This window comes from Cuculus canorus, chromosome 1 (genome assembly GCF_017976375.1).
Source record: "Cuculus canorus isolate bCucCan1 chromosome 1, bCucCan1.pri, whole genome shotgun sequence".
In the NCBI taxonomy this organism is placed as follows: domain Eukaryota; kingdom Metazoa; phylum Chordata; class Aves; order Cuculiformes; family Cuculidae; genus Cuculus; species Cuculus canorus.
This window is the reverse complement of record NC_071401.1, coordinates 88,427,963-88,448,541: the sequence shown is the minus strand read 5'-3', so window position 1 is coordinate 88,448,541 and position 20,579 is coordinate 88,427,963. Positions and strand designations below refer to the sequence as shown.

Below are 20,579 nucleotides of genomic sequence, written 5' to 3'. Positions count from 1 at the left end.
AGCCTCAAGACTCATATCTGACTTACTGTATATAGTTTATGGGTATGACAAGAAACAAAAGGATGTAACAGAAAAATAATACAAATATCGCAGAAGGTAGAAAAGTTATCACCAACCAAAACCCTCAAGTATCTCCTTCCTCACTGCAAAGAGAAATAGTTTTCAGATGCAGGCAGCATACCGAACACGCCATGAAGAATGGTAGTAGCTGGGCTGGAGGATGGAAAATGATACCACAGAAGTGGTGTGTATGCAAACACACAGATGAGTATTTATGTCCCAAGAACCTGAACAATCAGAAAGTGGTTGGAAATGGAAGATATCACCACAGCTGGGTCTCTTTAATTAAATTAAGACTAAGTGCTCTTCTGCAAAGCAGAGCAGTCATGTACTGCAAACACTTGAGGTTTGCCTTCTCTACATGTCAGCTGGGTAGTAACCCAAGCATGTGAAGAAATCTGCTGATGACTATGCAAAATGGTTTTCTCTTTCCATGCACTGCAGACAACAGCATTTTAGCTTTGAAAAGCATTCAAAATATAATAAAAATCTATCTAAATATTAATATATTATCTTTCTCAAGGGCAGGATGAAACATGATGGGCTGCTAAGCAGTATGAAGTTAAACTTGTTTTTGGAGGAACAATTTTTTTTTGTGAAAGGAAGAAGCATATGTTTTCTACTCAAGATCTTACTGTTGATAGTCCACTTGTCAAATGTCCATGTTTCCTTGAATAACAAGAGGCCATTATGCCATTTATACCATCTTCTGTTTCATCCAGATAATCCTAAATGACAAATAGGCATTTCAGTCATTGTGTTCTACTCTGTATTTAGTCTGCCTCTGTCACTTAATTTTGTTTCCACTTTAGGAAGACTGTGCAGATTTCATCCAAAGTTATAATCTCTATAGGAATTTTGATTTACATTTTCTACTTCTCTGCACAGGCTCACAGTGTAAGGAGGAAAGGCGATGTTACAGTTTCAGGGTTAAATTGCTTAAGAAATTACAAACTTGATACGCATTTAGTATCTTCTTCTGGAGGTGCATACCTTCACATGGCCAACAACAGTGCACATAAACAAAACCTACTTCCAAGCTTACTAACAATCCCATGTGAATTAACTTCTTTTACTTACTACAATTTGCCTTTAGGAATTCAGGTTTGGAAATCTTAAAGGGACACAGTGAGAATTTTTCAAGTCTCAAAAGAAGTGAATGAATTGGGGTCCAACACCAGGGATCAGGGGATCAGTTACATTGTTACAGGCTTACCTGGAGGCATTTATAGCCAGAAACCATCAGATAATTGATTTCCTGGTTACAGTCCAGGTTCCATGTTGTATGGGACATAATTTTTACAATCCAGCAATCTATCTTTCCAGTTATTATCCACATTTGTAACAGTCATACTCACATGCACACAAATTGACAAGAACACAATACGCATTACACTTGAATCCTTTCATGCTGTTTTTGGTGATGAGAGACAAGTTCGTGAATGCAATCATTAACACAGAGTCACTTTCTAACACTCAGTGCAGAAAGCCCCAGGTTATTATCAAACCACATGGGAAGAAACTTGTCCTACCATGACACAAACTGAATATATTTGAGGAGTAAGCAAAAAACCTCAGTTAATGTGCATGTTTTAAAAATAATTAAATTCCTGTATTACTTTAATAATCTTTTAAAAATGGAGGAAAAATCAGCACCTGCACAGCTTCATATATATACTGAAATATAAATGAGCAAGACTGAACTGCAACATCTTTAGCTCATATACAGAAAAAAAAAATTCATTTTTTTAAACACAGCAGTAAATCAAAATCTAAAAAGAAGCTTAAAATATGGTTAATGGTCCTAACAGGACTGTCAACTTTCCTTAAAAGCTATAGGAAAAAATCCCAACAGACAACTATGGATATTAACTGTAGCCTGGCAATTTCAAGCATTTTCTTAAACCTTATGGCAGGTATTTTGAAAGACTCTTCTTTTGGTTTTGACGGAATTCAAATGTTCAACTTCTGTATATCTGCTTTGCAGCTATAAATATCTCAAGTAGTGACCTACCTCACACTCTTAGTTGCTATTACACACTCCTAAACTAAACAGAAAAGTGCTTTATTCAAGCTCAGGAGTTTCAAAGACTTCTATGCTAATCAGGAGAAACAGAGTAGAGAAGAAATGCTGCTGGAGAGTTCAGCTATCATAGTTTATGTAAAGATCTGCTGAACATTTGTCATTAGCATGCATAAAACTGGCTGTTACATCTCTTCTCCTTTGCTCTAGTGATGAACTGAAGTAAAACTCGCTGAAAGTGATGCAAAATTTTCTACTACTACTAGTAATAGTTTCCAACTGTAACTGCTTATGTAATATTGGGTAGAGGGAAATCAGGACAGGCTATCACTCTACTTGGGACAAAAATTTACATACCAAAGCAAAAATTCCTCTCAGTTTCATGTTCTTATAATGAGCCTCCTCTGCTTGTCTTTTCTCTTTGCAGCCTATTCAGGGCATTACTACCACTCCACAGAAAAAAGTCACAGATATTTTATACTCTAAGGGAAAAGTCCCTGGATACCCAGGCATAACAGAACAAACTGTTTTAGGGAGGCAGAGAGCTGAATCCTTCAAAAGTAAAAACAGAAACTCCTTTAAAATAAAACAAAAGAACAAACCCCACCCCTCCCTTCACTTCTACCTTCCTTATTGACTTAAGGATTCAGATGTATGCATGTTTAAAACTTGGCACAACTTTTTTGCCTATACATCAAGAAGCAGCAATTTTGGTGAGACATGCAAAATTATTTCCTTTACACTATCCAATGCCTACCTGTGGCCTTTAAAATAAAAAATGCTACATAGTTGTTGCTGAATAATTAAATTCAGGACCAAAAAAAAGGTAAGGCAACATCTTCTACGCTGGAGTGTTTCAGGTTTAGAAACTCAAGTATCAACAGTGCTTCACAAAAAGTCCTAACGACACCTAGCTGACTGCCAATTTTTGTCTGCAAGAAGATTTCTGAAACTAAAAAAAAAATGGTTAACATTTAACCTATGCTCTTAATTCATTTTGTACCACATTGATTATGTTTCTCAGGAGGTGTTACAGAACTACAACTACATAATTGGTTAGTGTTATTAGCTTATTAAAGTTAGAGCTAGTAAGGCATTAATCTCATGGTGTCCAGTGGGGGTTATAAAATGCACATTATCCAATTACTTCTTATAAGGCAGCAGAGCACGTAATGAACATTGCTTGGTCAGGAATTCAACACACACCTCTCTAGATAAGGTGCTCACACTTGAACACAGCGCTAAATTTAACTGGTTCCCATACTCCTTGATAAATAGGTATGTGGGCTTCTGGAGGTTTCACTATCAAAAGCAATGTTTTAAGTTGGAGAAGCAAAATGCCCATTCTGTTTTCCATCTGATCTCCTCATACGTGTAATAAGTTTCCCTGATAAAGCTAGGAGCAAAGCAGCTAAAAGCCTTTTTCTATTCCTTCAGATGATAAATTCCAGCAATCTGTGTATCTTATTAGTATGTAACATTTCTCACACCACTGCTGTCAGCTCTCATCACCCAGGAATAAGAGACTAAAGGGCCTTAGCTAACTCCACCAGCTGGCCAGGAGAAAAGGACATATAACTTTTCTGAGGCTGCAGAAGCTGTTATCTTCATCAAATATCTTTCTTTTTGCCTCTTATATCCTGCACCAAAGAAACTAAACTCCAGCAGGAGCACAACTTTTATCTCAGAACACTGCATCCATCAGGAATAAAGGGGAAGAGTCTGAAGGTCTCCTGTGAGTCAAACTACTCTAAAAAAAAATAATAATACTAAAACTGATGAATGCAATCAATTGATTTCGTAAGACCAGGCAAGCAAGGACATCAGTAGAATCAGAGATCTATGAAGCCACTAATGCATGAAGTTTAAAGGGGAATTACCATTCTTATAGACCTTGGAGCAACTAAATCAAGGTTAGCCACAAGAGAGGTCCCCTATGTTAGCAAAGAAGCTACAGAGTTTCCAAGATGAGCAATCTGAAACTTCAAATTAGCAAGAAAGAGAAACAACAACAGCAACAAACAAACAAACAACCAAAAGGAAAGCTCTGAATGTGAAGATGACAAAAAAAGCCAAGAAACAGAAAATCACTCTGGACTTGGCATCTGTAGCACCTGCCTCAGAGAAATCCCTAGGTGATAACTACTGCACTCTGTGCAATTAGAGCAGGAAACTAACACATATATTCTATGTTTGTATTTTCTTATTTGATGCTTTTCTGCTGAAATCTTTTCCAACTTCTTAATCAAGAACAGATCCATTTCCTTTACTACAATTAAAAAACAAACCACTTATTTTTGAGGCTTTTCTTCCACAGAAGTTTGACACACAGGAAGGGCTTGTTTTATGTCCTTAAAGATTAACCCAAACAAAGCAATGCTGCAGGGAAATTCTCCAAATGCTTAAAATCCAAGAAACAGATGGGAAACCTAAGGTGTTTTCCACTGAGCCACAAGTATCCACTGCTACTAGAAGGGGAGACACCTCCCATGACCAATGCTTTTCTGAAAAGAGCAGATGGTAGAGAAGGACTATGACAACAGAAAAGGACTGCAGTTGTTGTTTTTTTTTAAACTACAAGCATATATTTGGAAATTTCAGAGCAAACTATGATTAAATGAATAACTAAATAACTCTTCCCTTTTTTCCCCCTCATTCAGGTTTAACAAGCTTGGGAATCCTTTTACAGCATTTGATGCACATCTGTCTGCAACTTATGTATCTTGCATATGTCCATATGAGGAGAGAGAAGTTGTGAATCACTTCAAGGAAAGAAGCCTATAGAAGACATGGAAAAAGGCATGGAGATGCATCAGAGAAAATAGTGAACATGGAGGAGGAAGCAACAGTGGCAGAACAGAAACTTAAGGTTTCGTTTGCTAGAAAATATATAAGGGGAAAATCAAAACCAGACGAACATTAAAATCTTTAAATCATAGTATCATTTTAGCATCAAAATTAGGACCTAAGGAAGTGTGAATTAACAGAATTTTGGAGCATGTATAACAGTGTCTGAAAGTTATTTTCATGCCAGATTTCATTTATTAATAAAATTGAAAAAGAGCAAATCAATAATAAACTTTCACCGTGACTATTCTTTGGAATCTCTCTATAACCAACACACTCACAAGATGAAGCTGTTTAAAGATTCATTAAGTATTCCTGAAATAACTTTCTATATTATTTGTATTTTATACAGATATACATAAAACATTGATTTCATAGGTCCGAAAAAATCCAGGACTTCCACCAGATAAACATTTACAGATTTATAACTCACCAATTCCTGATCTAAGGCACTAGGTACAGATTTGCTTCTCATGCTCAGAGTATCTTCATTTTCTTCAGAGAAAGATTCGCTCAAATCTATCTCAGATCGGCTACGATCTGGAAGGTAAAAATAATTAAAATGGTTGCCATAATAATATCAAAAGAAATTCCTTTTCATCTTGCTGCACTTTGATATATGTCATCTCAAACACAATTTTTATTGATTTTTTTTAAGAAAAAGGATCTAAACAATATTTTAGGTATCCATCACAACCTCAATGACAACTAAGCATCAGTATGATAAATGGAAAAACAGGCTTTCTAATGCTGTTCAGGTTTCTGGTCCACACTATTTGTCTGCTGTATCTCCTCTGGATGATACTATAGATCAAGCTTTTGATCCATCAGCCTGGAATATTGCAAAACTCACAGTATAAGTATTCACAGTGATTATCACATCTACTACCACCACTAAATTCTCCCGGGATCTGCTACAGAATTAAGCATCTAGGGATACAGACGGACATAGAAAGTACTTCTGTCACTATTGGTGTTCCCTGTGCAGAAAGGAGGGGGAAGCAAACAAGTCTCAAGACCTGTTCAAGTTCCTTCCCATGCTACACGTCTCTCATCTACTCTGTAGGCGTAAGACATGTTAGATGTCTTGGAGGAAAATTTTCTTAGTCCTTATTAAAATATTTTGTGCCACTGTTCAATATATTGAGAAAAAAAAGAGGGAGAGGAGAACTTTCAGATCCTACAGGTAGGAATCTGGGAAGATTTTAACCATTCATCTTCATCCCGGTCTACAGCTGATGCAACAGGAAAGTCCACAATCCTGAGCTTTATGTCCTTTAAGATCCTCCAACAAGGAGACAATGAAGAGTCCAAGGCCTGTTCCCAAGTTACCTGCAACTTTGCTCAGCATCCACCTGCTTTGGCTAGTTCTTTTCGACTAGGAAAGCCTTTATTTTATAAGGTAGCAGAAACAGGAAGAGTTTTCATTTCAGAAAGAAGTAGCAGTCTAACATTTCTGCCTACAGTTGCACTGTACGATATTCTCAAAGAAACTCTGATGCTTTCAAGTTGAAAAATCTATGGTGAAGAACATTATCTCCTTTGATTAGCTCTGTGGGATATGTCACTAGGTTTCTGCTGTGGGCTAAATTCAGCTGAAATAGAGTCAGCTCTTCGTTGTTTCAGAGAGAAATTTGTAAATCTGAACACACTCTGTTAGCCCTGTAAGAAGCCAACCAACTGCTGGCAGATGCAGAAAATTGCAAGGTGCTCCTGCCTCCTGTTTCAGATAGGAACAGGAGGATCTCCATCCACTTTTGTAAAGTGGCTCCGACAGCACCTTCTCAGGCAACCTTCAATTTCCTAACAGCTTCCAATGAAAGGAGGTAAATTACAGCTGAATCAACCAGTTCTGTGCATCATATGTGGAAATGAAATGACATGAAGTCTGTAAGGGATCTGTTCTCTCATAGCTTATTATTTCCCAAATGTGCTTCTGAACAAAGTGGGTGTGAAATGCAATAGTAGCAGCATAGTAGTATTTTATACACTTGACCAGACAGAGAATGGTTTAACACTGTACAATTACAAATGAAATCTTGTAACAATTCTAAGAGCATGCGATTTACCTAACACTAACGTTGTGCCAACATTACTGGGGTTAGCATTACCATTTTTTCAAGCATGAAACTTTATGGTATAAACTTGGTTAGTAGAAGAGAAGAATTTTCAGAATTAATGTGAACAAGTTCATGAAGCTTACATCTGATCTTTCAGTCTGCTTTAAAAACAGAACAAGTAGAGTCACAAGATCAGGAATAATCCTTTGATGATTAAGGCTGACAGAAAGAAGGAAAAGACTTAGTACTTGCCTGATGACAAAGATATCCTAGAAACTGCAATGGAAGGTGTTCCAGATGCTTTCCTACAGTGCTTCTTTACTAAATCTTCAGGTACACTTTCACTTGCTGGAATAATCATGCCATTTTCTAAGCCAGTGTCCTGCTCAATAAGAAAAATGCAATCCCATAAATAAAAAAACTAGCTTATCCACTATCGGTCTACAAAAGCATTATTCCCATTAGCTCCCAGTTAGGTTCCAAACCTCCTTTACCACCATCAGCGCTTTGCTTAGCACTGATCACGCATAAATTTTGTGCAAAGATGAGATTCGTTCATGCATTCCGAGTTTGCAACTGAAGGATCAGAGCAATGCATCAGGAGTGAGTGAAGTCAAACACTCAAATCTATTAAAAGTTCACTCGGCTTGGAGATTAAAAAGACAAAAAGGAAAAAAAGAAAAAATAAGAAAAGATAAAACCTATTATTTTTATATCGGCATGATTTCAGTCACAATAAAACCAAATTGCCTTGAACTAATTAAATTATGCCAGCATAACCCCTTAAATAAAGCCAACAGGCATCATATCATTATGGCTTTTTTCCTTCCTGTAAAGGAGTCATGTCACTAGCAATTCCATCTAAATAAAATGGATTGGTCTTTTTCAACCAAATCTAATGCACTTAAAATCAAGTCCGTGTGCCAACAAGAATATAAAACACCTATTAATTTATTTACATCTCCCAAAATTGTCCTTCATATGTACTAACTTAGGTTTTATTAGGAAATACAATATATTAGATCAAGTATTTGGAAGTTTGAAAAAAATGCACGTGTTCAATAGGGCTCTCATCTCAAATGTTGATCTAATATTTTCAAACCATTAATGGTAAAAGGCATTACCTCTGCCTGTAAATTTTGCTTTCCATGTACACTTAAGTCATGGCAACTTATAACAACAGGCTAGTACAATCTTGATTTCTTCAAAGGGGTGACTGAAACAAATTCAGGATGAGCATTTCACCGTACAGCCAAGAGGAGCTGCTTGACAAAGCAGGCAGGCTGGGGGAATGAAGAGAGTGTCTGCTTCTGGCTGAGATGAGCCACATCCTTCTACTTGTTATGGAATACCCAAGGTGTCTAGCTCAGAAGTGACCACCTACAACCCTAGAGGCCTAGCAGCAGGTAAGAGGAATCCCACCTTTCCTTTTGATAAAGCATCTATCACACATTTTGTATTATGCCATAATTTATGCAGAGTCTAGTGTTTAAATGTGAAAAAAAACCCTAAAATCAGTAATGGCCTGTTTTTCTGCAAATGCTGAGCTTTCAATGTTTTCCTCAGAAGCCAGTGAACCCTGAATCCTGGAAATCACATCCTTTGTTCACAATACTTACTTAAGGCCCTCACATGCCAAAAACTCTAACTCCCATCCCTTATGCTTCCCACTTCAGAAGCTGTAATTCATTACGTAATGCTGGACATCAGCAACAATTTTCATACAAAAGACAAGTGTGTGCCAAGCCAAAAAACTACATCACTGATAGACCACAACAAATTCTGTTCTAGTAGATATCTTCAGTGGTCCAAAGAGAATTAAGCAAGAAGCAAGTCATCCTTTTTGGTGTCAGCTGTGTTTGGCATCTGCTCTACATAACTGTACTTACTCTGCTATAATCTGCAGTCATGTTGCCCGTGCTGAGTGCCAAAGACCTTGGGAGGGAATGTATGGAAGCATTGCCTCTGCTTGCAGGACCCACAGCCCCTTTCAAATAACTGGCAGTAGCCTCTCCATCACTGCTGTTCAGCGAAAGAGTGCTCCCTCTGGAATGGAGAGAAGATTATTAAAGCTTTATAGCTTTGAGCAAAGGCAACCGATTCAGCAAACCATTGCAAGAGAACAGCAATGGTAACAGTTTACTAGAATAACTTCGCCCTGATTGAACTGTGCGATCCACTGCAAGGAAATGGTCACCTGGAAAGAAAAACGCAGTCAAGGGTGAACTACAACTACTTTATATATATGCTCATTTTCAGCAGTTCTACCAGAACTACAAGTAGACTGAACAGGCATCTTCACAGTAGGCACAATGACTGTGTCTGACACTCCTCACCAGGCTGCTCATGTTTTTTTAAGGAAAACTGCCCTGACATGACAGTTCTGGCTACTTCTGCAACTAACGTTAATGCTAGCGCTTTACTCCAGAAAGTCTAAAATCCTTGTCCACATGCTTTTCAAGCTCTCCAGAAAAAAAACCCCAACTTGCTCACTGTTTATTCATATTGCAGTAATGATTCTTGACCCAAGCCCACTGTTACTTTCAACCAACTTGGAAAGCTGGGAAAGCTGAACAACTCTTTTTGCCATGTTTCATTTTACCAAAAGTGACCAAAAAAGCATCCAAGATCAGTCTACCAGAACTCAGTTGCTGTCTATTATCACAACAGGCAGATTTTTTCTACGGAACCCTTTCTATTAGAAAATACTGATCAGCCCACGTGAACGTGGAAGGTTAGAAAGGGTAAGCTGTTGCCCTTTTTTGAGACAAAGAAAATTATTTTGAAGTGTATGTCAACACATTTTCATTTAAAGTTTTATTTTCATTTGAAACTTGATTTGCAGTAAAAATACAAGTTCTTGGCTGACCTACTCTTCTTTCTCCACAAACATCAAACTTTTTAATATTTCTTGACAGTTTAGAGAAATCTCAAAAAGTCCTACAGGACAGTAAGAGTTCTGCGTACCTTCCTAGTTACAACTGTTAAAAAACCCCATACTAGCAAATGGAATTTGATGCAGGAATTGCACCCTTTTCCATATGGAAAATACAGTGTTCGAGGACAATCATAGTGCAAGTTTACTGGAGAAAATTTTTTAATTTGCAGGCATCTTCATTGTGTTGGACAACAGCTGAATTTCACCATCACTTGGGTTAGTCTATCATATCGCATTTAAAGAAAATACAGTAAAAATCTTCTCTACCACAATGAAAACTTTTATGACAACTACTGTTTAATTGGGAAAAAATACTTTGGAACAGAATAGCTCCTGTCTTACCACTGCATTAAGCAATGAGTTAAGACTCTGAATCTACATTGATGGAGTTATGAAAGGAAGGAGTACGGAGGAAAACCTCAAACACCAGGATGGTCTATGAATATTGTGCAAGCATGTTTTTGTCTCTTAGTGAGCATGTGGTAACTTTTTGAACAATTACCATCCAATTTTGTCTACTTATAAGGGTAGATTATGCACAATAAACACACACTGCTACTTTTTAATTTGATGAGCTGGTGATCCACAAATCCCACTAGATGTACATTGGTTGAATTTTAGTCCTATCTGTTCACATAAAGATGTGGTTTTGGTGCTGCAAAGTCAGAAAATTCAAGGTTACTGCCTGTTATTTGTATTTTATCAAAGCTGTTGGACTTAGATGTACACACTTTAATTTCCAAACCTGTCAACATATGACAAGTAGCCAGAATGCTGAAAATCTCAGTTTTATTGCGTGTGACATCACTTTCTACATTTTTGTGACTTTCTGTTACAAAAACTGTTGTTACAGATCTTTTTTTCCCCTCTCTGTATAAAATAATATAAATCAAGAGAAGTGTTCAGAATAGTGGACTGGGATAAAATATTTGAAAACATGTTGCTAGGGGTTCTGCAGGATCCATCAGTCAGATTAGGCACTTGCACATCAAACCTGCTAAGCAGATCTCTTTTGTACTTTGCTCTTAATTCACTCTGCTATTAGAGAGAGGTTTAACACATTTTATACACATATTAAATAGACAACAAAAGAAAAACATGGTTATAAGGGGACTATGCCAGGCATTTCTTTGTGGTAGACAAGACCTCGGTATGGTAGGGTAGCATGCCTGTGAGGATGAGCCTGAAATTCCTACACTGTTTCCCCAGAAGTATCCTGATGCAGCCTCCTGGTTCATTCAGCTGCAATATCAGTAAATGTCTTTGCTGGAGTAGAAATAAAACAGTTGAAGAAATGAATTCATGTCCTGATACTCCCTGTTCTGAGCTCCGCACATCTTCTCTTAAAACAAATATTCAGAAAGAATAAAAATTCTCTCTCAATTTCTCTGCTGGTAGGTGAAATACTACTGATTTTGGCAATGCAGATTAAAAGGTGAAGGTAATTACAAAAATCAGAAATATGCAGAAAAATGTAGGACAGCTACAGTGCCACAGGATGTTGTTGTATTCTTTTAATTTGAAACTCAAAACAGTTATGAGGAGTAGTCTGGAAAGTTTTCCTGTTATTTTTGATAATTACTACCCTGTTCCATAAATTAATTATAGATGAACTAAAGCAAGCATCCTCAAATATCTAATTCAGCATTTAACCATGCCTGTACCAGACAGGAATTTTCATCTGTCTACTAAGAAATACGAACTGCTCCTCAGTTCTTCCACAACCTAATATTCAGAAAGTGCCATATCTTCCATAGAAGGTAGAATAATTCAGCTCCCCTACCAAAAGCACCTCCTGGCAACACAGCTAGGTTACTACGAACTTTGGCGCAGGACAATGATCTTGCCAAGTGAGGACAAGATGACGGAAAGAGAAGGAAGTTGCCATAGTGATTTGATACCCTTAATTTAAGAAATCATGCACCCTGGTTCTACACATATGTCTCTGAAGCTTCCCTTTGTCTTTATTCTGGTAAACACTTCGAGAAAGCTACTTAATATTGCATAACCTTAATGTTAAACAGTATGGACACCAAATTCCTGAATTTTTGTCTCTTAGATCCTTCACTCATCTCTAATATATTTAAGGAAAAGAAATACATATCCAGAAAAACAGCAAACATACTATGTCTGGTCTCATAAAAGTCAGGTATGAATCTCTTTAGATACAGAAGGCCTAATTAGCTAAGTGAAAAGAGAAACAGTGAACTGTGTATGGGTTAAAGATGACAACTACCTTTAAAGGTACTAGCCACTGGTTTGGCTAGTAAGTGCTGCAGCATCCAGGAAAAAACAAAAATAAATAATTACAATTTCAATTAGATTGTCACCATGAACTTGAAGCATGTTGCAGAATATCCAGCAATTGGGTTTTGATATTGTAGGTAACAAAGGGAAGCAAGTTCTTGCTTAAATAAGAAGACTCATCTATGGATGAATTAAACTGCACTGTGTTCCTTTTACCTGTTATTCTGTACCCCTGTATACCTATTTGGAGTCTTCCAGAAACACCGTTTTAAGACGAAGAAATTTCTATTGGATCTTACAGCCAATTCTTCTTAATATTATTCAAACTATATTGTAAAATCTCTAGGTGTGTGCACTTGAGCAAAGAACAAGAGTCTACATCTAGTATAGACTACCCAAGTGAACAAGGAAAAAGTGAGCTATTTCTTGGGTTCATTTTGGAGTTAGGACATAAAAGGAATGTTGCGTCTGACATTTTACAATGCTATCCACACAGGCAATAGAAGTTCTCTTAAGCCGAGGAGAATGATAAATGGAATTCTATTAGAAATAACTTGAACAATAATCATGGAAAGAAGAGGGCAAATGGTGCCTTTGAAGAAGAAAATGTAAATTGTAATCAAGTAGCATGTAACTAAAGAAGAAAAAAACTTTGCAACAAAGGGCCTCAGTTCTGTAACATGAACACAGCTCATGAATTAAAAGCTAGAAAACAAAATCAACGAACTGATAGCAATCACCAGATGAACAAGGAGAGAAAAGGAAGATGGATGGAGATAATGCTGAGCATTCAAAGACACAACACAACACAGAGGACTGGCACACATCCTGAGGTCAATCCCGGCATAAATTGTACCAGATTTTTCTGCTGCTCACCTCTCGGAGCAAGGCGTTGACTTGCTGCTGTGCGGACTTTGTGTTTCAGCTTCTGAGTCCATGTTCTTTTCCCCATCATCTTTTGTATTTCTAATTTCTCCTTTGGTAATCGCCCTAATTACCTTCCTGATGAAAACAGTGAATAAAAGATTTTAAAAGTTTTAAGTTTTTTCGCCAGGAAACAGCAGCCTGAGTGAAATACCATGATATGCGCATTTTATTAATTTCATCTGTCTGACTTATGGACACCCCTGGATATAAGAGTCAAGAGACCACTGTAGAAAGCTACCTACCTACCCTGTACTTAGGATCCATAATAAAATGTGATCTTTCATCCAAGAGAAATAGTTCTGCAACTACCAGCCCATGGAGCTCCAGCCATGATATGAACATTCATCCTATTTTTCTTTCCATTCACTCAATAGCCTCAATTTACATCCAGACGCTACTTGAGCAACCATATGTTTGATGCATCTGTCCATGTCCCCTGAGAGTAAGCAAGTGCTCCTCTGAGGGCATACACAAACTGGAGTTACACACAACACTGAGACTGCAAGATAACCCGGAACATATTTGTTTATTCACTGTCACACACATAAGAAAAGGGGCATTGCTTAACTGTTAGACTGAATTTGCACAACTGATAGCTAAGTGAAAACTTGACTTGTGAAGAGAACCAACCTATATACATAAAAACCAGGACCTCAAAGTACATTTTCTTGCATTTGCTTCTTCAGCACGCCTGCCTTTAGGGACACTCTGCGACTTCTGAGTATAGACAGGAAAAATCCTGAAGTAAAATTGCCTTTTTTCTGCTACCTTTAGAGCTGAAGAGTAATTATTGATGCATTTCCTAGGAAACAGCAGTCTAATTATAGTAAGTATGCTTTTAAATGAAGGCTGTTTCTAACCCTGGAAAGCTGGAAGCTAATGTACTGCACTGGAGAAACTCAAAAGAAAATCCATCCACTCATATGCAGCTGTTACTCATTTTATCAGTTTCCAAAAGAAAACGTTTTACCCTATTTTTCTAGGGCCACTGAAGACTGATTTATGCCCAGCTGTGGAGGAGACTGATACTTCCAGCCTTCTTTCATCATTCTCTTGGGGTTCATCTTTAAATGTACTTCCTTCATCCTTACTGGAAACTGTATCTTCAATGGAGTGGGAAAGAAGAAAAAAAGTAAGTGAACGTTTACATAAAAAAGGCAGCACATGTCAAACAACCTACAAAAAACCCCAAACTGCATAATAAAATATCATGTGAAAAAACCTTGGGGGTTCTTTGACTTTTCCTTTTAATAAGAGAAAATAAAACTTCAAGTAGCTTGAAATGTTTCTCATTATCAGCTTGTCTTGAACTGCATTTCCGAATTTATTACTGGCAGCACTTAATAACCAATGTACCTGAAGTATAGTTGTGCAGTGGATAGTATTTTCTGTGTTACATGAGAGAATATTTTCCCAATTAAAATGTTTGTTCAGCTAGGAACAAGATCTGGGAAAAATGGCTTAAATGTACTTTTTAATACATTGATCAAATAACAAAGTAAAAAAAAAAATAAATCATGAAATACCCAATTTGACAGGCCACATAGTATAAAAACCCAAAGAACAACAGATACTTCCTAGTTGGACAGCTGCTGAAGGACACTCATATTAGCAAGTTCAGCATGTTGCCAAATAGTGTATTTGCAGCAGGCATTTTTTTCAAGGGCAGTAAACCAGTCCCTCTCCCTACAAACTTGCCATACCCATCACCTTCTCGTTATGCTACATCTGAAAACAGACTCCCTAGATAACAGCTTCTGTGTACAGTGTGAGGTAAAGTGAAGACAGAAGCATCAGCATTCAGGAAAATTCCTGTTTCTTAAACTAGTGGCACTGTGGTTCCATGCAGAATACCTACATATCAATCATTCACAAATCACTGCATAGTAGTACCTAAACGTGAAATTAGGATTAAAACACTGATCAAACTTACACCTTCAACAGTGAAGCATAAAATACAACTCAAACACTCTGGAAGCAAGGGTTGAATGTTTTAAGTGCAAGCAAATCTTTCTCTTGTGGTCCCTACCTGGGAATTTGCGTAGGATAGACTGTCTGACAACATCAGTTCCAAGAAGATTTGATTGTTTGAAGCGCTTTGCTCTCTCTTCAAAAAACCATTCTCCTGTCACTATCCGTAGCTGTCTATATGGGGAAAAACAAAAAAAGCCAGGGAGACGTGCATATCAATAAACTTGGCCAGCCAAAATTATGGCTTAAACTCTTTCATAATCATTCAACAGTCACATTCACAAACTCTGGATAACATTTGACAGCTCAAAATAAAGAGTAAGAAGATTGATTGCAAAGCTTGGGAAAGTAGAACACATCAGAGAAAAATACCATCATCTTGCTTTGTGAATGAAAAATAATTCTAAATATACAGAAATTTATTTGGTGAGAAAGTGTTTCAACCACATTTACCACATTTCTATAGAAAGGACATAACATACGTGTCCCCAGTCCTTTGAATAGTGAACTTCTCAACCTCTGTTTTCTGTATCCCCGAAATGACAAGAGATGTAGAAGCAGCAGTGGATGGAGGGGAAAAAACTCCCCACCAAAGCTCCTGACAAACAAGTCAGCAGTTCATGGACCCAACTTAGTTATATGCAGGTTGCTGCAAGCCTATACATATTTATTTCATCCGTAAGTTTCATACGCTGCCACTATATGCAGTTTCTTCACATGACAGTGCTGTTATGAATTAGCTGTGTGTCAGAGATTCAGACCAATGAACTTTTGTCTTTGCTACTGTGCTGGAAAAGGCTACTTTTTCTGGATTCAAATTCTTTTATATCTACTAGCAACAAATAAATCCTGTACTGGCATTGCTGTTTTCCATAGGTATATTTTTATGCTGATTGCTAGCCTTTCCCTGAATTAGTTTCATTATGTAAAGCATCACCCTTTCTACTGCCTCGCTTCATACAGTTGGTAGCAAAAAGCTACTAATCATAAACACTCAAAAAAACCCCAAAAAAGCAAAGTTAAAAAATACATTAAAAAAAAAAACAAACAATCTAGCTCCAGACATGCCCCTGCTTAATTTACAGTCAATAAGAAAACTTACTTTCAAATCTATACCAGAAAAGAAATCATCTAGTCTCCAGGGCATGAAAATTTAACTACAGATAGATTTAGAGCACTGATCAATATCTTTGTTATTAAGTTACTTTTGAGTCATGCCTGAATGGAGAGTCTGACTTGGGAAAATACTAAAACACACAGAATGAGATCCTGTCATTGGTGAAAAGACTCGAACATCATCACTTCTTCCTAACCTATTAGTCACTATCTTAGCATGAGTCATTACAAAAAAAAAAAAAAAAAAGTCCAAAATATGTGCCCACAAGCATAAAAATAGAAGAATATTGCCTTATCTTGTTGTTGCAGACTCCTAGTGACAAAGCTCTGTATAATTCATCAACACAATCGGTCAATCACTATACAAGGTATTAAATAAACTCTCTAAGTTTCCACTCAGATTTTTTAAATTACTTTTGTTAGACAGAAACATTGGCAAGGATTCATTGCATTAGAAACTACGCATGGTCTGGCTAGTACAAAAACCAGCTTTTCTTTTTAATGTGTATTTTCACAATTCATTTACAGCATGCATCTCTCTGAGCAGTTATTTTTATACCAAGGTTTACAGCAAGTTTAATACTTTACATCAAACCTTCCATAACTTTGACTACACCATCATATTCCATTGCAACAGAGTTGACATTATATTGGAGCATGAACTACATGGTTCAACAATTTTTTCTCCTCAGTTACTCTCAAGTTTGACCGCACAACTCCACTAGTGCTGGTTTCCCCTTGGATAGACATTTTATTTATCCCTAATATCTTACTAGCAATGCTTGACTTGATTAAGGTCAGATAAGGCACTGTCCGTCTTCATATCTAGACAAGCACCTTCACCCTTCTCCAAGCTTGAGACAATCTGAAGGAGGTGGTGTGACACACACCCAGGGTTTCAGCAGTGTAGGAGGCTGCCCCACACAAAGCTACAGGCTTTTACAAACAAAAACTTGTAATTATTTCCACAGCTAACCCTGACCTGTGCCACCCACATGGGCTGCTATGGTTTGTGGAGGCTCTGCTGCAGAGTGTCCGGAGAGCAGCCATCCCCTACATTTTCTGTCCAGACACGAACAGTGATCTCCCTAGTGTCTGCTGTATCACAAGCGCCCAGGGGACATCGGCCTCGGGAGAATGGTGGCTGACACCACTATGTCTGCTTGCTTTGCCATACATTAATCTTATTATGTGATGTGGAGATACAGCCTTGCAGCAGCAAGACCAAGGGCTCGAGGAGGGTTGTGAAGAGTGGAGAGAGGGAAGGAGGTGTAGCCGAGGGAAGGACAGTAGCAGTGGCTGTGAGAGAAGGCTGGGAAGGAAGAGCATGTAAGGCTGCTGGGCTGTACAAGGAAGGATCAGCAGGGTGCTGTTGGTGGAGAGGGAAGGTCGTCCCCTAGCACTCATTCCTGGGAGACAGCCTTTCTCTCCTTCACTGTGGTTTAGGTCACAAATACCCTTAGAGCTCACTATCAGTCTCCCTCTTTCTGTCCCCACTCCCTGCCTTTCCATCAACGTCTCCTACTCCTCAATTCAGGAGCAAAGCAGCCAGCAAGAGGAAAAGAGCTGGCACCAGGAAAGGGAGCGAGGCAGGAGCACTGTGGAGAAGGACTTTATCTTCCCCTCACCATCCCTTTGTAATAGTAACTGCTGACTACATACTCATCTTCCTTGCAGAAGATAAAGCTGTTCAGGGGAAGAGATAGGTTAATCTCTTTGAGCAACAACAGTCGTTCCCCGAGTCTTCCGGCAAAGGGTAAGCAAGCAATCTAATTCTCTTAGTAATCTCTCCCCACAGGCTAACCTGCCAACATTAAATAGCCCTTAATGAGGAAGTTTGGGGTCATCACTGCATGGTCTGGCAAACAGAAACCCGACTTCCAAGGAATGAGGAGGAGGACCTAAGCGGACCTGAGCAGGTAAGGGAGTGCAGCAGCCGTTACACTGATAGAGCTGAACCAGTGCATGGTAAACGATGCACTAAAGAGGGTAAACTGAATTGCACATCTTCATCTGGCTAATGATATTAAGCAGTCGTAAGATCCACATTTTAAATTGAGGCCCTAACAACTTGGTAGGACTACTTTGAGGAGACTCACACTCATTCTGCTCTGACTTTACCAACTTCCTCAACTGAGGCATGAAAACCAGCAAATAAAGGAAGTACTGCCTTGTTATAGTCAAGTACTTCACCCCTCCAGCCAATCCTGCTATACACAACAAAGGGAAAAAGACCCAATGGTCATCAATAACCAGCCACTGCAAGCATCACACGGAACAAGTCTAGTGGCCCCAACTTTCCTTTCAGAGCTTTGTCCTCATTATCATTAGTGCTACTCAATCTCATGATGCTTACTTCAGCTGGCAGTCCCCTTTTGTGAAAATGTCCTTATCCAACAGATCACCTCTACAAAAATATCACTTTCTAATGAAATAAAGGGAAAAAAAACACCTAAGCTTTGCAGTTCTGAGTTTCTGGTGCACTAATATTGGATGAATTTTTCATGTGTACTGAACAATTCACAGAAAGACTAATGTTCATGTTATCTTAATCATACGTCAGGAGTATCCATAAAAACAATTTTTGTTCTACGCATAAATAGAAATGAATTCAGAATAAATGATTGCCTAAGTCTCTGAATTGAAGTTTGAATTTTATAATTGCATTTGACATTCTGAATCAAAACTTGAAGAGAGAGACCCTGAACAGTCTTATAATAATGTTATTTTCATGCATTTATAATTATGACAAAAAAAAAAGACTGTCTTTCCCCCTGAGATAGCACATCTTTCTTCTATTTCTGATACACAACTAAATGAACCCGTTCCATGTAGATAATTGTTTCAGTGGAAAAAGAAACAATGGTGTTTATGCAACAGTATATCAAATCAGTGCTGGAAGGTTTGCATTTTGTTGTCTTTAAAATGACACTGACCATGAATCATAGTATGTGCATGCATTTTCTTTACTTTCCTTTCTCAGTTAACAGGTAGCACACAAGTAAGTAAAAAACACGTATGTGTTCTACCAAAACAGTGTTTAGATTTGCCTTCCAAGGTGTACAACAGACGCTGAGGTCAGTAACTTTAGAAAGAAAGAAAACAGTGTTAGTAAGAGCAGCAATCTTTGCATGATTACTTTTTCCTATACTCAAAATGGCTAGGAAAACTTTAAAGGAAATCACGTTCAAGTAAACAGGTTTAGTACCAAATACATTAGGTACCAGCTAAACTCCTTACATGTTAATTACCAATCCACCTACTCACATCACCATGTAAGGAATATGTTATGGTTCTATGCTGTTTTTCCTTCTATGACCTCCTACGAGACAGATTAACTGCACTAACATACTGCTCAAAAAATTAGCTTTTTATTTTCCACTATTTTTTTTCAAGATACTTCAAGGTTAAATGCTCAATTATAAAAATTCCACTTAAGATGGAAAGTCCCAATTGTTACTTTTAATAATTTCTTTTGGAAAAAAACAAACATATTGGTAAAAGAGTTTCAGTATCCATTTGATCATTCAGCTTAACTCACATCCACAATAAAGGAAAGAAGTTTAGCCTGGCTTTGTGTTCATCTCTGATTTCTCAAATATTTTACTTCCTTATGGGGAATAAAATTTGGGAAAAAAATGGCAAGACCACAGGCTAGATAAAATGCAGCCTATACAGGAACATACGAAAACATACACATTCATCTTTGTATGTATTCAATTCCACAGAGTATTTTATATAACATAAATGAATTCCAGAGTAGTTTTTAATATTCTGTGAGGCTATTAAACAGAAAAAACTGACTCTATTAAAAGAGGGCAAACTTGCACAGAAGTTACTAAATCAAAAAGAAATTATAAGAAATACAAAAAGTATTTGCATACTAAAATATTTGAAATGCCTCTATTTTCAGGCTCCTAATGGAAATAAATGTTACTAAGATACTGATGAATTTTCATGACACTTTACGATAACATAATTATTTCAAAGATGAAGATAAATTTCCCATTACTGCTTTGTTCTGCTGTAATAATTTCAATCACTTAGGCATTTTATCTCACTGAAGAACTCTATCAAAATAAAGGCATTGTTCACAGTCATCTCGATAGATTCTTAATGAGAAATAGAGACAGCATGAAGATGCAAAATCAGATTGTCATCCAACTGCCTGAAGAAATTTATTTCCCTCAGCCTATTGATCATTTTAGATGTCAAATTTAAAAGAAAAACTCACTGCATTTTAAGACAGGGAAAAAGGTGACCTTAATGCCAAGTTTCTGTTTTAAAACGTAGGCTTGAAAGATCCTGATTAGTTCAGGTGCTTGTATGCAGGGAATGGAGCAGAAATCTTCCTCTTTTATCAAGTGCATAAGCTACACACAGGTTCAAT

General features: G+C 37.5%; 1 protein-coding gene across 3 annotated transcripts in view; it reads right to left on the bottom strand.

Annotated features, from left to right (window-relative positions):
• The window catches only part of SYTL5 (synaptotagmin like 5), an 87,794-nt gene that overhangs the window by 23,157 nt on the left and 44,058 nt on the right, over window positions 1-20,579 (bottom strand). For 2 of the 3 annotated variants that reach the window (XM_054056740.1, XM_054056741.1), the window contains exons 4-9: window positions 15,132-15,247; window positions 14,073-14,205; window positions 13,052-13,177; window positions 8,880-9,036; window positions 7,243-7,372; window positions 5,364-5,470 (exon numbers count right to left, since the gene is read on the bottom strand). In XM_054056740.1, coding sequence (XP_053912715.1) covers window positions 5,364-5,470; window positions 7,243-7,372; window positions 8,880-9,036; window positions 13,052-13,177; window positions 14,073-14,205; window positions 15,132-15,247 — 769 coding nt within the window. Of the gene's footprint in view, window positions 1-695; window positions 789-5,363; window positions 5,471-7,242; window positions 7,373-8,879; window positions 9,037-13,051; window positions 13,178-14,072; window positions 14,206-15,131; window positions 15,248-20,579 lie in introns of all 3 variants that reach the window. The other variant, XM_054056739.1, reaches the window with a different exon arrangement.